At 41.0% G+C, this 17,035-nt stretch overlaps 1 protein-coding gene and 1 long non-coding RNA gene across 2 annotated transcripts; both read left to right on the forward strand.

Annotated features, from left to right (window-relative positions):
- The first annotated feature begins 3,453 nt into the window (after window positions 1-3,453).
- Window positions 3,454-11,518, forward strand: LOC145877177 (uncharacterized). Its single transcript, XR_014391598.1, has 4 exons — window positions 3,454-3,635; window positions 4,581-4,679; window positions 5,382-5,498; window positions 11,402-11,518. It is a non-coding gene; the product is annotated as an uncharacterized LOC145877177 (long non-coding RNA).
- Window positions 11,519-12,818: 1,300 nt separating this feature from the next.
- Window positions 12,819-16,159, forward strand: LOC145877176 (NLR family CARD domain-containing protein 3-like). Its single transcript, XM_082972468.1, has 2 exons — window positions 12,819-14,281; window positions 14,514-16,159. Exons 1-2 carry the CDS (start codon window positions 12,903-12,905, stop codon window positions 14,701-14,703), a joined length of 1,569 nt encoding a protein of 522 aa, XP_082828594.1. The 5' UTR covers window positions 12,819-12,902; the 3' UTR covers window positions 14,704-16,159.
- The last annotated feature ends 876 nt before the right edge of the window (window positions 16,160-17,035 follow it).

A 17,035-nucleotide genomic window follows, 5' to 3' on the forward strand; every position in this document is an offset into this window, starting at 1 on the left:
TCATGCTCTCTCTCTCCCTGTCCTGTCACCATCCTAATGCTCTCTCTCTCCCTGTCCTGTCACCATCCTCATGCTCTCTCTCTCTCCCTGTCCTGTCACCATCCTCATGCTCTCTCTCTCCCTGCCCAGTCACCATCCTCATGCTCTCTCTCTCCCTCTCTCTCTGTTCTCTGAACGCACCAGAGTGAACATGAAATAATTATTATCAGTAAACAAGTGGTGTTTCTTGCCATGATGTGGAATGGATTACTAACCATTTCTAATCTGAACGGCAATGATTATTATATCAAGAAAAATTGACTCATCTCTTGTTCTACTGTGGACTTCTATCATCTGACTGGTGATTATTATAGAAACATTGACTCATCTCTTGTTCTACTGTAGACTTCTATCATCTGACTGGTGATTATTATAGAAACGTTGACTCATCTCTTGTTCTACTAAACTGATGAAGGTCACTGCCACCCTTCCTCTTCCTCATGATGACATCACTGTGAATGAAAGCTGACTGTAATAAAACTGATTTCACTTTAATCAAACAAACACTAATAATGCTATTTATCATAAGGAAGTACAGCTATACAGTATCCTATACAGTACAGCTATACAGTATACTATACAGTACAGTTATACAGTATACTATAGAGTACAGTTATACAGTACAGCTATACAGTACACTATACAGTATACTATACAGTACAGTTATACAGAACAGCTATACAGTATACTATAGAGTACAGTTATACAGTACAGCTATACAGTATCCTATACAGTACAGTTATACAGAACAGCTATACAGTATACTATAGGAATATGTAATAAATTAAAGCTACTACTGTCTACATAAATTACAGATGCAGCACAACATAAATGATTGACACTTTACTCAGACTTCACCTGGGCTTTCTGACCAATAGAACGTAATAAAGACATTAACGTTAGTTGAATACGTCCGTGAGCACCATTGTTGGTCGCTGGGTGAATGTGTGGCTAATTAACTTTCCAGGTAACTTAGCTATGATAGCTAACGTTAGTGGTCGCTAGGTGAATGTGTGGATAATTAACGTTCCAGGTAACTTAGCTATGATAGCTAACTTTAGTGATGGTTGATTGATTAGCACTCGCAAATCGGTCCATTTTCACCAAAAACTTTTGTTTCCACTCCATGCAATTACTGACACTTTTTAGCAAAATATTATTTATTTCCACAATTACAGTTCCAGCGCAAAATGACGTATTGACGTTGACGTTAAAACATCACAATCGACAGTGATATAGCCTACGTAACACTCGTATTACATTCTAGTTTTACACTTTTTAATACATTTGAAAGTAATGAAATAGCACAGCAAATCTTTTATTTATTTATATTATTTATATCAATATATTTGGGGGATATTTTGAGCATATTTGAATATTGGATGTGTCCCCCCAATATATGTTATAATTCCGGCACTGGGATACACTCTTTGTGTAGAAAGTGGATTTTATGGCATTTAAAGCCACAGTGATACATTGTACAGCACACGTGTCTCAGACGTCCAAGAAGCTGGACATTATATCTGCAGCAGAGAAGAAGAACAACAAGACAGGCTTTATAATTTAGAGTAATATACAAGTGGCCAACCAAGATCACCTGTTCATAGCTGTTTCAACATGAATCCAGCAAGGAGATTCACCTGGTGGAGATCTATGTATTACCTGGAAGTCTAGAGAATGAAGGGCAATGGGTAAAGGCTGAAAATGGATCCATCATAATGATTCTACATGTTATAGTATGAACCTGGATCCATCATAATGATTCTACATGTTATAGTATGAACCTGGATCCATCATAATGATTCTACATGTTATAGTATGAAACTGGATCCATCATAATGATTCTACATGTTATAGTATGAACCTGGATCCATCATAATGATTCTACATGTTATAGTATGAACCTGGATCCATCATAATCATTCTACATGTTATAGTATGAACCTGGATCCATCATAATGATTCTACATGTTATAGTATGAACCTGGATCCATCATAATGATTCTACATGTTATAGTATGAACCTGGATCCATCATAATGATTCTACATGTTATAGTATGAACCTGGATCCATCATAATGATTCTACATGTTATAGTATGAACCTGGATCCATCATAATGATTCTACATGTTATAGTATGAACCTGGATCAATCATAATGATTCTCCATGTTATAGTATGAACCTGGATCCATCATAATGATTCTACATGTTATAGTATGAACCTGGATCCATCATAATGATTCTCCATGTTATAGTATGAACCTGGATCCATCATAATGATTCTACATGTTATAGTATGAACCTGGATCCATCATAATGATTCTCCATGTTATAGTATGAACCTGGATCCATCATAATGATTCTACATGTTATAGTATGAACCTGGATCCATCATAATGATTCTACATGTTATAGTATGAACCTGGATCCATCATAATGATTCTACATGTTATAGTATGAACCTGGATCCATCATAATGATTCTACATGTTATAGTATGAACCTGGATCCATCATAATGATTCTACATGTTATAGTATGAACCTGGATCCATCATAATGATTCTACATGTTATAGTATGAACCTGGATCCATCATAAAGATTCTACATGTTATAGTATGAACCTGGATCCATCATAATGATTCTACATGTTATAGTATGAACCTGGATCCATCATAATGATTCTACATGTTATAGTATGAACCTGGATCCATCATAAAGATTCTACATGTTATAGTATGAACCTGGATCCATCATAATGATTCTACATGTTATAGTATGAACCTGGATCCATCATAATGATTCTACATGTTATAGTATGAAACTGGATCCATCATAATGATTCTACATGTTATAGTATGAAACTGGATCCATCATAATGATTCTACATTTTATAGTATGAACCTGGATCCATCATAATGATTCTACATGTTATAGTATGAACCTGGATCCATCATAATGATTCTACATGTTATAGTATGAAACTGGATCCATCATAATGATTCTACATGTTATAGTATGAACCTGGATCCATCATAATGATTCTACATGTTATAGTATGAACCTGGATCCATCATAATGATTCTACATGTTATAGTATGAACCTGGATCCATCATAATGATTCTACATGTTATAGTATGAACCTGGATCCATCATAATGATTCTACATGTTATAGTATGAACCTGGATCCATCATAATGATTCTACATGTTATAGTATGAACCTGGATCCATCATAATGATTCTACATGTTATAGTATGAACCTGGATCCATCATAATGATTCTACATGTTATAGTATGCCATGGCCTTTACTGGCCAAAGGTTAAACTGCTGTTATGTTTATGATATACTATGGTGTTGTTGATGAACCCTGTTTTATAGTATGTCATGGCCTTTTCTGACCAACTGCTGTTATGTTTATGATATACTATGGTGTTGTGTCACTAGACTTTGACCAGATATTATTGCATCCAAAGATCAACTGTACCTAGAACATAGATACAGAGCCACTTGTCATCAGGAAGCTGCTCTCTCAGAACAACGGAAAATATCTCAATTACTTGACATGTTCTGGCTGTGAATTCAGGCTACAAGGTAAGAATCTTCCCAGTGATTATCGTAAAGTGTGTAGAGAAATTAAATGTATGGTGTTATTTTAGTATAGTGACTGACAGTAAAACACTCAGATCTAACAGTCCATTTCACCTGGGACAGTTATGTGACAGTTCAATCATACAAAATGGCGCTAACTGGGCGTAGGCAAGTCAAATTCAATAACATATTGTTCATATATTCGTATATTGTGGTTATTTTACAATTTGTATATTTTTTTATGTATAAGTTGTAAATCGTCTTTCAAAATATCGTAAAATTTGTTTTCAAACTTACAATGAGCTCCTCTTTCCTGTGTAATCTGGTATGAAACCACTGAACATACTTTTCTTAACATTGTTATTATGAACTGAATTCAGTAACAGCATAATAATATCATACCTGTTGAACAAAGCAACACACTAGAATGAGAGAAATTATTAAAAGAGAAAGTGAGACATTATTATTATTATTAGTTATTATCTATTATTATCTATTAATTAAATCACCTGACTGTTTCTATGTATGTTAGTAAATGTTTTATTTCTAAGAGATAATGAATATAAGAGAACAATTGACATTCAATAATTAGTTGTCACTGTGTTAACCACAACCAACATGCTGGATCTCTGTTTAGTTGTCACTGTGTTAACCACAACCAACATGCTGGATCTCTGTTTAGTTGTTACTGTGTTAACCACAACCAACATGCTGGATCTCTGTTTAGTTGTCACTGTGTTAACCACAACCAACATGCTGGATCTCTGTTTAGTTGTCACTGTGTTAACCACAACCAACATGCTGGATCTCTGTTTAGTTGTCACTGTGTTAACCACAACCAACATGCTGGATCTCTGTTTAGTTGTCACTGTGTTAACCAACATGCTGGTTCTCTGTTTAGTTGTCACTGTGTTAACCACAATCAACATGCTGGATCTCTGTTTACAGGGGTCAGTGCTCTAAAATGAGTCTCTCTGGGGAGAGAGAGGAGGGGGGCCCTGCCTCTAAAATGAATCTCTCTGGGGGACATGACACCAAAGCTAAGAGGTGAGATAACAATTTTATGAATAATTTATTAAGTTTATTTCCTAAATAAATAGCTATCTTAAGGTGAATGCACTTACTGTAAATCTCTCTGGATAAGAGCATCTGCTAAATCAGGGGTTCTCAATCCAGGGTCTGCGGAGGTTCTGCAGGGGTTCTGCAGGAAGTGTGGGGAGTGGTGGTTTATCCAGGGAGAAAAGTAAACTAATATTCTGAAATGTCATTGTGGTCTTATGTTCCCATCTATTGGAATTATTTAGCAACTGCAGTAGTGCTGAAAAAATGTGTTATTCCTTACTAAAGTAGTAATTACTGAGAATTACTAGTTAATTTTATCACTTACAATCATAAAATAACAACTTATACCATAACAAACAATTAAACTGACATAAACCAAAATCACTATATATGTAGTTATTTAGTTAATTACCAAATTGAGCCGGTCGGTCACATTTGAGAGTGAGGGAGATATATAGCATTTTGCAAAAAAAACATGATTTTTGTCTCTCTGAAATGAAACCATCAAGTGATAGATTTTAAACAAATCCTTGTCTGTGAGAGATGTAATAATTAATACATAATTTCTTTAAACTATAAAAGCTAATTTCTGTAAAGTCTTATGTTGCGTTTTGGAACTCTTCTTATGTTTCCCATCTGAGATCAGAGTAGATGAGAGATGTAATGTTTGTCTCTGTTGTGTTGAAGACCAATCAAGCAGGAGAGACCAGCCTCCCCTGTACCCAGCTGTGTGTCCATGAAGAGTGACTGGTCTATAAGTCGTCCTATATCCTTTAGAGAGGGAGACGTTTCTACTGAACAAAGGTAAGAAGAACTCATGGGTCATGGTCAGTGAGTTAAACAACACTGTCTCTAGTCATTTCTCCTCTCCCATTTTCACATTTCTTTTTGTTGTTTTCATAATCCATAGGCTAATACTTTTGTCCATTTTCATAAAACAATATTAAACAAACACAACGTTCCCTCCCTGTGTGTGTGTGTGTGTGTGTGTGTGTGTGTGTGTGTGTGTGTGTGTGTGTGTGTGTGCACTCCCTGCATGAGGAGATGTAATCTCATGTGTTGTCCACAGAGGTCTTAACCTATAGAAGGACTATAGTATGTTATAGATACTTCAGTTCCCAGAGGTCTTAACCTATAGAAGGACTATAGTATGTTTAGTCCCAGAGGTCTTAACCTATAGAAGGACTATAGTATGTTTAGTCCCAGAGGTCTAAACCTATAGAAGGACTATAGTATGTTTAGTCCCAGAGGTCTTAACCTATAGAAGGACTATAGTATGTTATAGATACTTCAGTTCCCAGAGGTCTTAACCTATAGAAGGACTATAGTATGTTTAGTCCCAGAGGTCTTAACCTATAGAAGGACTATAGTATGTTTAGTCCCAGAGGTCTTAACCTAGAGGACTATAGTATGTTTAGTCCCAGAGGTCTTAACCTATAGAAGGACTATAGTATGTTTAGTCCCAGAGGTCTTAACCTATAGAAGGACTATAGTATGTTTAGTCCCAGAGGTCTTAACCTACAGAAGGACTATAGTATGTTTAGTCCCCAGAGGTCGTAACCTATAGAAGGACTATAGTATGTTTAGTCCCAGAGGTCTTAACCTAGAGGACTATAGTATGTTTAGTCCCAGAGGTCTTAACCTATAGAAGGACTATAGTATGTTTAGTCCCAGAGGTCTTAACCTATAGAAGGACTATAGTATGTTTAGTCCCAGAGGTCTTAACCTACAGAAGGACTATAGTATGTTTAGTCCCCAGAGGTCGTAACCTATAGAAGGACTATAGTATGTTTAGTCCCAGAGGTTTTAACCTATAGAAGGAATATAGTATGTTTAGTCCCCAGAGGTCTTAACCTATAGAAGGACTATAGTATGTTTAGTCCCAGAGGTCTTAACCTATAGAAGGACTATAGTATGTTATAGATACTTCAGTCCACAGAGGTCTTAACCTATAGAAGGACTATAGTATGTTTAGTCCCAGAGGTTTTAACCTATAGAAGGACTATAGTATGTTTAGTCCCAGAGGTCTTAACCTATAGAAGGACTATAGTATGTTTAGTCCAAGAGGTCTTAACCTATAGAAGGACTATAGTATGTTATAGATACTTCAGTCTCCAGAGGTCTTAACCTATAGAAGGACTATAGTATGTTATAGATACTTCAGTCCCCAGAGGTCTTAACCTATAGAAGGACTATAGTATGTTTAGTCCCAGAGGTCTTAACCTAGAGGACTATAGTATGTTTAGCCCCAGAGGTCTTAACCTATATAAGGACTATAGTATGTTTAGTCCCAGAGGTCTTAACCTATAGAAGGACTATAGTATGTTTAGTCCCAGAGGTCTTAACCTATAGAAGGACTATAGTATGTTTAGTCCCAGAGGTCTTAACCTAGAGGACTATAGTATGTTTAGTCCCAGAGGTCTTAACCTATAGAAGGACTATAGTATGTTTAGTCCCAGAGGTCTTAACCTATAGAAGGACTATAGTGTGTTATAGATACTTCACTTAACTTGTTTATTTTCCAATACCTAATATATTGGACATGTGTTACATAGCAATGTTTTACAATAATGATATCTACTGCAGTTGAGTTATGCTTGCTCTGTCTCCCTAACTGTTGTTCAGGTACATTACTGTATTTGACCACTAGGTGGAGACATTGACCACAGTAGCCCTCACCCTGAGGACCAACCTGTATAGTCTACCACACCCTCTCTCATTAGCACCACCAGCTGAAGAGAGTTTCTCCCTAATTGTCTTCCCCATGCCCGACATGAACTTGTCCATTCCCTTTGTGTGATTATTCTGAGGAAGGCCATTGAAAGCTGAAACATTAAATATTTGTAAACTTTTTCTTTTCAACAATTGAATGTTTTTGGTTGCACCTCTATTCACGTTGGTTGAGCCAAATTAGACGGTAGCCTACATGTAGCAAAACAGAACTCAACTGATTGAACATGAAATGTATGTCAATATGTTTGAAAGAGGCTTATAGCTGCTGTTTAATGCAGTCATCTCAGGTTTTCATTTTAAGCATCATTTTATATGTCGCTTGTTTGTATAAATTGCAAAGACATTGACAACTTTGTTGTGAATTTATCGGTGGTCAGAGAGACTGATAAACCATGTGATTCTATGTTTAGTTGAGATCTTCTGTGTATAAAGTCACGCGGGAGGGTAAAAAAGCATCTAACGACTCACTCAGCTGTTCTACGAGTGGTCTGAGGCAGGTGTTAGATTACGAGCATTTTCCAAGTACAACGTTATTAATGGTTTTGGGAAACAGCTCTTTTACGAATTCCATACGGGTGACTGTTATCAGCACCTCACAACCCCAAGCTGAACATCCCCCACAACCAGAGCCTGATCGTCAAGGGGGAACCATAAACCTGCCTCTCCAACTCTCCCTGACCTGAGTGTTTTAACTCCTGAGTGTCTAGGGGGGAACCATAAACCTGCCTCTCCATCTCTCCCTGACCTGAGTGTGTTAACTCCTGAGAGTCTAGGGGGGAGCCATAAACCTGCCTCTCCAACTCTCCCTGACCTGAGTGTTTTAACTCCTGAGTGTCTAGGGGGGAACCATAAACCTGCCTCTCCATCTCTCCCTGACCTGAGTGTGTTAACTCCTGAGAGTCTAGGGGGGGGAACCATAAACCTGCCTCTAAAACTCTCCCTGACCTGAGTGTGTTAACTCCTGAGAGTCTAGGGGGGGAACCATAAACCTGCCTCTCCAACTCTCCCTGACCTGAGTGTGTTAACTCCTGAGAGTCTAGGGGGGAACCATAAACCTGCCTTTCCATCTCTCCCTGACCTGACTGTCTTAACTCCTGAGAGTCTAGGGGGGGGGGGAACCATAAACCTGCCTCTCCATCTCTCCCTGACCTGAGTGTGTTAACTCCTGAGAGTCTAGGGGGGAACCATAAACCTGCCTCTCCAACTCCTCCTGACCTGAGTGTGTTAACTCCTGAGTGTCACGGATTTCGTCGTGTTGAGGTCCTGACCAACCTACAATAACAATGAACCCTTCTACTGGCCAGGACGTGACAGTACCACCCCCTAAAGGTGCTAACCCCGGAAGCACCTCAAGAAGAACAAAAACCCAAACAACAACAAAAAAAATCCCCCTAAACTAAAGGGAGGGAAGGGAGGGTGGCTGCCGTCCCCGACGGCACTGTGCTACACCCCCCCTCCCCAACCCACCTATATCCGGAGGTGGCTCCGGTTCTGGCCGTTCCAGGCAGTCGGGCCACTCGGGCTGGGCCGGAGGGCAGTCGGGCCACTCTGGCAGACCCGGAGGGCAGTCGGGCCACTCTGGCAGACCCGGAGGGCAGTCGGGCCACTCTGGCAGACCCGGAGGGCAGTCGGGGCACTCGGGCAGATCCGGGCAGTCTGGCCGCTCGGGCAGATCCGGGCAGTCTGGCCGCTCTGGCGACTCCGGACTGACGGGCAGCTCTGGCGACTCCGGACTGACGGGCAGCTCTGGCGACTCCTGACTGACGGGCAGCTCTGGCGACTCCGGACTGACGGGCAGCTCTGGCGACTCCGGACTGACGGGCAGCTCTGGCGACTCCGGACTGACGGGCAGCTCTGGCGACTCCGGACTGACGGGCAGCTCTGGCGACTCCGGACTGACGGGCAGCTCTGGCGACTCCGGACTGACGGGCAGCTCTGGCGACTCCGGACTGACGGGCAGCTCTGGCGACTCCGGACTGACGGGCAGCTCTGGCGACTCCGGACTGACGGGCAGCTCTGGCGACTCCGGACTGACGGGCAGCTCTGGCGACTCCGGACTGACGGGCAGCTCTGGCGACTCCGGACTGACGGGCAGCTCTGGCGACTCCTGACTGACGGGCAGCTCTGGCGACTCCGGACTGACGGGCAGCTCTGGCGACTCCTGACTGACGGGCAGCTCTGGCGACTCCGGACTGACGGGCAGCTCTGGCGACTCCTGACTGACGGGCAGCTCTGGCGACTCTTGACTGACGGGCAGCTCTGGCGACTCTTGACTGAAGGGCAGCTCTGGCAACTTTAGACTGGCGAGGCTGGGTTTACGCACTAGATGCCTTGTGCGTGGGGCTGGTACTGGACGTGCCAGCCTGGAGACACGCACCTCCATGCTAGTGCGGGGAGCTTGCCTGGGGCTCCATTCTTGCCCCGCAAAACTGCCCTTGTGACCCCCCCAAAAAATTATTGGGGCTGCCTCTCGAGTTTACTAAACTCTTCCATAGCCCTGGAAACGCTCCTTCTTATCTCTGCCCGCGTCCATCCTTCCTCCTCGATCCTCTGCTGCTTGGTCCTGGTTTGGTGGGAGATTCTGTCACGGATTTCGTTGTGTTGAGGAAAGGAGGACCAACATGCAGCGGGTATGTGGATACTCATTCTTTTAATTGGAAAAAAACGAAAGGCATCCACAGGAAAAAACAAAAACAATAAACAATACTCACAACGGCAACAGTGTGGCAGGCTCAAACAAACGCAGTGCACACAAACAATCTCCCACAAAAGACACATACAAACACACCCTAAACCTGCCTCTAAAACTCTCCCTGACCTGAGTGTGTTAACTCCTGAGAGTCTAGGGGTGAACCATAAACCTGCCTCTCCAACTCTACCTGACCTGAGTGTGTTAACTCCTGAGAGTCTAGGGGAACCATAAACCTGCCTCTCCAACTCTCCCTGACCTGAGTGTGTTAACTCCTGAGAGTCTAGGGGGGAACCATAAACCTGCCTCTCCAACTCTCCCTGACCTGAGTGTGTTAACTCCTGAGAGTCTAGGGGGGGAACCATAAACCTGCCTCTCCAACTCTCCCTGACCTGAGTGTTTTAACTCCTGAGAGTCTAGGGGGGAACCATAAACCTGCCTCTCCATCTCTCCCTGACCTGAGTGTGTTAACTCCTGAGAGTCTAGGGGGGAACCATAAACCTGCCAGAACATCTGCTAAATGACAAAAGTGTCAAATGTAAATGTTTTACAAACAGATCACATATACATTTCTTGAATATTTTTTTAAATATATATATATTGATGTCACAAATGTATCATTTGTACATATCTTTATTAAAAATGTAGTACTATGTTATATTTGACTGTGTATAATCTAGCAGTACTACTGATTTCACTGAGAGTGAGGCAGATATATACTATTACTGTGTTAAACCTAGCAGTACTACTGATTTCTCTGAGAGTGAGGCAGATATATATTATTACTGTGTTAAACCTAGCAGTACTACTGATTTCTCTGAGAGGCAGATATATATTATTACTGTTTTAAACCCAGCAGTACTACTGATTTCTCTGAGAGTGAGGCAGATATATATTATTACTGTGTTAAACTTAGCAGTACTACTGATTTCTCTGAGAGGCAGATATATATTATTACTGTATTAAACCTAGCAGTACTACTGATTTCTCTGAGAGTGAGGCAGATATATAGCATTTAGCAAAAAACATTATTTGTCTCTCTGAAATGAAACCATCAAGTGATAGATTTTAAACAAATACATGTCTGTCATTGAACAACCCCATGCCATGATTAGATAGTGAAAAAACACAACAATCTCTTTCATAATTTCTTTAAACAATAAAGGCAAATTACAAACGTTTCTGTAAAGTGAAATGTAGCGTTTTGGAATAAAACTCTTCTTATGTTTCCCATCTGAGATCAGAGTAGATGAGAGATGTAATGTTTGTCTCTGTTGTGTTGAAGACCAATCAAGCAGGAGAGACCAGCCTCCCCTGTACCCAGCTGTGTGTCCATGAAGAGTGAGCAGTCTATGGCGCCTCCTATATCCTTTAGAGAGGGAGACTTTTCTACTGAACAAAGGTAAGAAGAACTCATGGGTCATGGTCAGTGTGTTAAACAACACTGTCTCTAGTCATTTCTCCTACTTTAGTCCATTTTCATAGTCCTAAAACAGTGTGTGTGTGTGTGTGTGTGTACTGTAATCTCATGTTTTGTCCACAGAAACCAACAGGAGAGATCAGAGTCAGAGATTCTCAGTGGTCAGTCTTCCCAGAGTCATCAAACAGACCTGGACTCTATATTCAGTGTATGTGATCCTGTTATGAACATTTGATTTTGTTTACCTCAAGTAAAGTTGATCTGTCAATTATTCATTAATGTGTTAATGAGAAAGCATTTCTTCTCTTGCTTAACTTATTTACATGATTTATTTCAGATGCTTGAAGAGAAAATGATGACATTTGTGAAGAACGAGCTGAAGATGTTCAAGAGGATTCTTAGTCCAGAACTCCCAGAAGGCTTTGAGAGTCAGAAGCAGGATAAGGAAGTGGTGGACGCTGAAGATGAGAAGCAGGAGAGCAGTGCCAGAGAGGGGGCTCTGAAGATCACACTGCACGTCCTGAGGAAAATGAACCAGAAGGAGCTTGCTGACACACTGGAGAAATGTAAGATCTGTCTGCCTCATGTTGAATGCTGTTTTATAACATTTAAAAGCTGTAGCTAAAGTACAGCTAAAGTAGCTGTGTAACTCAATGATATTGAAGCAGCCTTAACACAACACCTAGTGACCTCATCAAGTAGCAGCAGGGATGTGTTGTGTTGATTAATTTAGAGAGAGTGACAGAGAGAGACAACATTAATAATACCATCAATAACACCAATAATAATATAATCAGTCACACCAGTCTGTAATGCATTATGAAAACGTTTACACGTTTATACAGTCAGTTAAGATAATAAATTATTATACTTTAAAACTTTATAACAGTCCTACAATACTGTAGCCATTAAAACAGACGTAATATTAATATCCTCTGTGTTATTTCTTCGTTCAGATGAGCTTGCTGTGATTTGCCAACATGAACTCAAATCTAATCTAAAGAAGAAGTTTCAATGTGTATTTGAGGGGATCGCTAAACAAGGAAACCCAACACTTCTCAATAAGATCTACACAGAGCTCTACATCACAGAGGGTGGAACAGGACAGGTCAATAATGAACATGAGCTGAGACAGATTGAGACAACAACCAGGAAACAAGCAAGACCAGAGACTGCAATCAAATGTAACGACATCTTCAAACCCTTAACTGGACAAGACAAACGTATCAGAACTGTGCTGACAAAGGGAGTCGCTGGCATTGGAAAAACAGTCTCTGTGCAGAAGTTCATTCTGGACTGGGCAGAAGGCAAAGCAAATCAGGATGTTCAATTTGTGTTTTCATTCCCTTTCCGGGAGCTGAATTTGATGAAAGGGGACAAACACACTTTGATTGAACTTCTTAATCACTTCTCAATGGAAACCAAACAATCAGGAATCTCCAACTACGACAAGTACAAAGTTGTGTTCATCTTTGATGGTCTGGATGAGTGCCGACTGCCCCTAGACTTCCAGAAGAACAAGATCTGTTGGGACGTCACAGAGTCAACCTCAGTGGATGTTCTGCTGACAAATCTCATCAAGGGAAATCTGCTTCCCTCTGCTCTCCTCTGGATAACTACCCGACCTGCAGCAGCCAATAAGATCCCTTCAGGGTGTGTTGACCAGGTGACAGAGGTACGAGGGTTCAATGACCCACAGAAGGAGGAGTACTTCAGGAAGAGATTCAGTGATGAGGACCTGGCCAGCAGAATCATCTCACACATAAAGACATCAAGGAGCCTCCACATCATGTGCCACATTCCAGTCTTCTGTTGGATTTCTGCAACAGTCCTCGAACACATGCTGAAACATAAGAGAGAAGAGATGCCCAAGACTCTGACTGAGATGTACACACACCTTGTGGTGTTTCATACCAAACAGAAGAATGAAAAGTATCTTGGGAAAGAAGAGACAGGTCCACACTGGAATAAAGAGAGCATTCTGTCACTGGGAAAACTGGCTTTTCAACAGCTTGTGAATGGCAATCTGATTTTCTATGAAGAAGACCTGAAAGAGGCTGGAATTGATGTCAATGAAGCCTCAGTGTACTCAGGATTGTGCACACAGATCTTTAAAGAGGAATGTGGGCTGTACCATGACAAGGTGTACTGCTTCGTTCATCTGAGCATTCAGGAGTTTCTGGCTGCTGTGTATGTGTTCCTCTCATTCATCAACAACAATGAGAATCTAATGGCCGAACCGCAATCAACGTCCAGGAACCTTTCTGCGCTGTTCAGAAAGCCTGAAGTTTCTTTCTACAAGAGTGCTGTGGATAAAGCCTTACAAAGTGAGATGGGAAACCTGGACCTGTTCCTCCGCTTCCTTCTGGGCCTCTCACTGGAGTCCAATCAGAAGCACTTACGAGGTCTACTGACAAAGACAAAAAGCAGCTCACAGAGCCATGAAGAGACAGTCAAGTACATCAAGGAGAAGATCAGGGAGAATCCCTCTCCAGAGAGGAGCATCAATCTGTTCCACTGTCTGAATGAACTGAATGACCATTCTCTAGTGGAGGAGATCCAAAGCTACCTGAGTTCAGGAAGTCTCTCTAGAGTCTACCTGTCACCTGCAAAGTGGTCAGCTCTGGTCTTTGTGTTGCTGACTTCAGAAAAGGAGCTTGATGTGTTTGACCTGAAGAAATACTCCAGATCAGAGGAAGGTCTTCTGAGGCTGCTGCCAGTGGTCAAAGCCTCCAGAGCTGTTCTGTGAGTAAATAGAATGACATATAAGAAGTATTCATCAGGAAGAAATATTATGTTTAGAGAAAAATATGTATTATAATATGTATATTGAAAAACATATTGAATAAATGCATTGATGGAAGATGAATCTATATGTTGTTTGGGAATATGAACCAAATGCATCTACCGTTGTCCTTCTACACTACTGGTGTTAAATTAACAGTGTGTTTGTGAAGTCATGATGATCTCTTTGCAGGCTGTCAGGCTGTGGAGTCACAAAGAAAGGCTGTTCTTCTCTGGTCTCAGCTCTGGAGTCAAACCCCTCACACCTGAGAGAGCTGGACCTGAGTAACAATGACCTGAAGGATTCAGGAGTGAAGCTGCTCTCTACTGGACTGGAGGATCCACACTGTAAACTGGAGACTCTGAGGTCAGTATTCCTGTAGTTGGTCAACAAATGATTACTGTTCACCAGATCCACATGTGTTTACCAGACACACATAGTCCACACCATATGTGTTTGGACAGTGAAGCCTACAGTTTTAAATGTGGTGCTATGCTCCAGCATTTTGGATTTGAGATCGAATGTTTCATATTAGGAGACAGTACAGAATGTCACCTTTTATTTGAGGGTATTTTCATACATAGCTGTGTTACTGTTAAGAAAGGAAAGCACTTTATGTATTTAGTTCTCCCATTTGAAAAAGTTTTACATATTCGGACAAATTCACTTATGTTGTATTAAAGTTGTCATAAGTTTAGTATTTAGTCCCATGTTCCATGCCTGCAGTGATAACATCAAGCTTGTGATTCTACAAACTTGTTGAATGCATTTGCAGTTTGACTTGGTTGTGTTTTGAATTATGTTTTTCCTAATAGAAACTGAATGGTGAATAATGTCCTGTCATTTTGGAATCACTTCACTTGTATTGTCAGTAAGAATAGAAGATGTTTCTGAACACTTCTACATTCATGTAGATGCTACCATGATTATGAATAATCATGAATGAATCGTTAATGATGATGAATGAGAAATTTACAGAGGCACAAAGATCAGACCCCCTCTGTTATTGGTGTTATTCTGTATACTTCTGGCCCTTCTTTGGACACTGTGTTAACTAACCTCCAGACGAGCTTCAATGCCATACAACTCTCCTTCCGTGGCCTCCAACTGCTCTTAAATGCAAGTAAAACTAAATGCTCTTCAACCGATAGCTGTCCGCACCTGCCCGCCTGTCCAGCATCACTACTCTGGACGGTTCTGACTTAGAATATGTGGACAACTACAAATACCTGGGTGTCTGGTTAGACTGTAAACTCTCCTTCCAGACTCACTATAAGCATCTCCAATCCAAAATTAAATCTAGAATTGGCTTCCTATTTCGCAACATAGCATCCTTCACTCATGCTGTCAAACATACCCTTATAAAACTGACCATCCTACCGATTCTCGACTTCGGCGATGTCATTTACAAAATAGCCTCCAATACCCTACTCAATAAATTGGATGCAGTCTATCACAGTGCCATCCGTTTTGTCACCAAAGCCCCATATACTACCCACCACTGCGACCTGTACGCTCTCGTTGGTTGGCCCTCGCTTCATACTCGTCGCTAAACCCACTGGCTCCAGGTCATCTACAAGACCCTGCTAGGTAAAGTCCCCCCTTATCTCCGCTCACTGGTCACCGTAGCAGCACCCACCTGTAGCACGCACTCCAGCAGGTATATCTCCCTGGTCACCCCCAAAGCCAATTCCTCCTTCGGCCGCCTCTTCTTCCAGTTCTCTGCTGCCAATGACTGGAACGAACTACAAAAATCTCTAAAACTGGAAACACTTATCTCCCTCACTAGCTTTAAGCACCAGCTGTCAGAGCAGCTCATTGATTACTGCCCCTGTACATAGCCCATCTATAATTTAGCCCAACTACCTTTTCCCCTACTGTAATTATTTATTTAGCTCCTTTGCACCCCATTATTTCTACTTTGCACTTTCTTACACTGCATATCTACCATTCCAGTGTTTTACTTGCTATATTGTATTTACTTTGCCACCATGGCCTTTTTTTGCCTTTACCTCCCTTATTTCACTTCATTTGCTCACATTGTATATAGACTTATTTTTCTACTGTATTATTGACTGTATGTTTGTGTAATACTCTTGTTTGAACCAAGTATTGAGTTCATTTGTTATAATTAATTGGTATTATATTTAAAAGATGATTGAATTGCTCCTAAACTGTAATGTTGTTAATGCATTATGCTTTTTGAAGAAATATTTATTTAAATGTATAAGTGAATAGTTTGTTTTACTTTGAAGTTTAAGTTTTGACCAATAAGGTCGCTTGTTAAGTTGTGGCCAATGGGAGTTGACCTGGTTAACGGGAGGGAAAAAGACGTTGATGAAAGGATGGACGTTTTACCTCAGGACGGTTGGTGAAGAAAAATTATAAAAGAAGACGACAGAACTACAACAAAACCCATAGCTACTAAGACATGAAGGGAAATACATGTTTTATTTAATAAAAGAGTTGTTATAATTTAGTTAAAACTTAGTAAAGACTGAAGCTACCGTCTCGTTGTGGAGGTATTAGCCAGCTAGAGGTTAGCCTAGCATCGTGTGACACCGGGAGATAATTGCTTGGGAAGCTTAACGAGTTCGTGTTGCCATGGGGATATCGGTTACTAAGGAGTACTGTCTGCATGGGTAGCTGTGCTGCCTTGGACTTGGTGAGGAAACCTGCATGGAACTGCCATACTTCGCTGAGGGAATATCTAC

This window comes from Salmo salar, unplaced genomic scaffold, assembly GCF_965601325.2.
Source record: "Salmo salar unplaced genomic scaffold, fSalSal1 ptg000691l, whole genome shotgun sequence".
Classification (NCBI taxonomy): domain Eukaryota; kingdom Metazoa; phylum Chordata; class Actinopteri; order Salmoniformes; family Salmonidae; genus Salmo; species Salmo salar.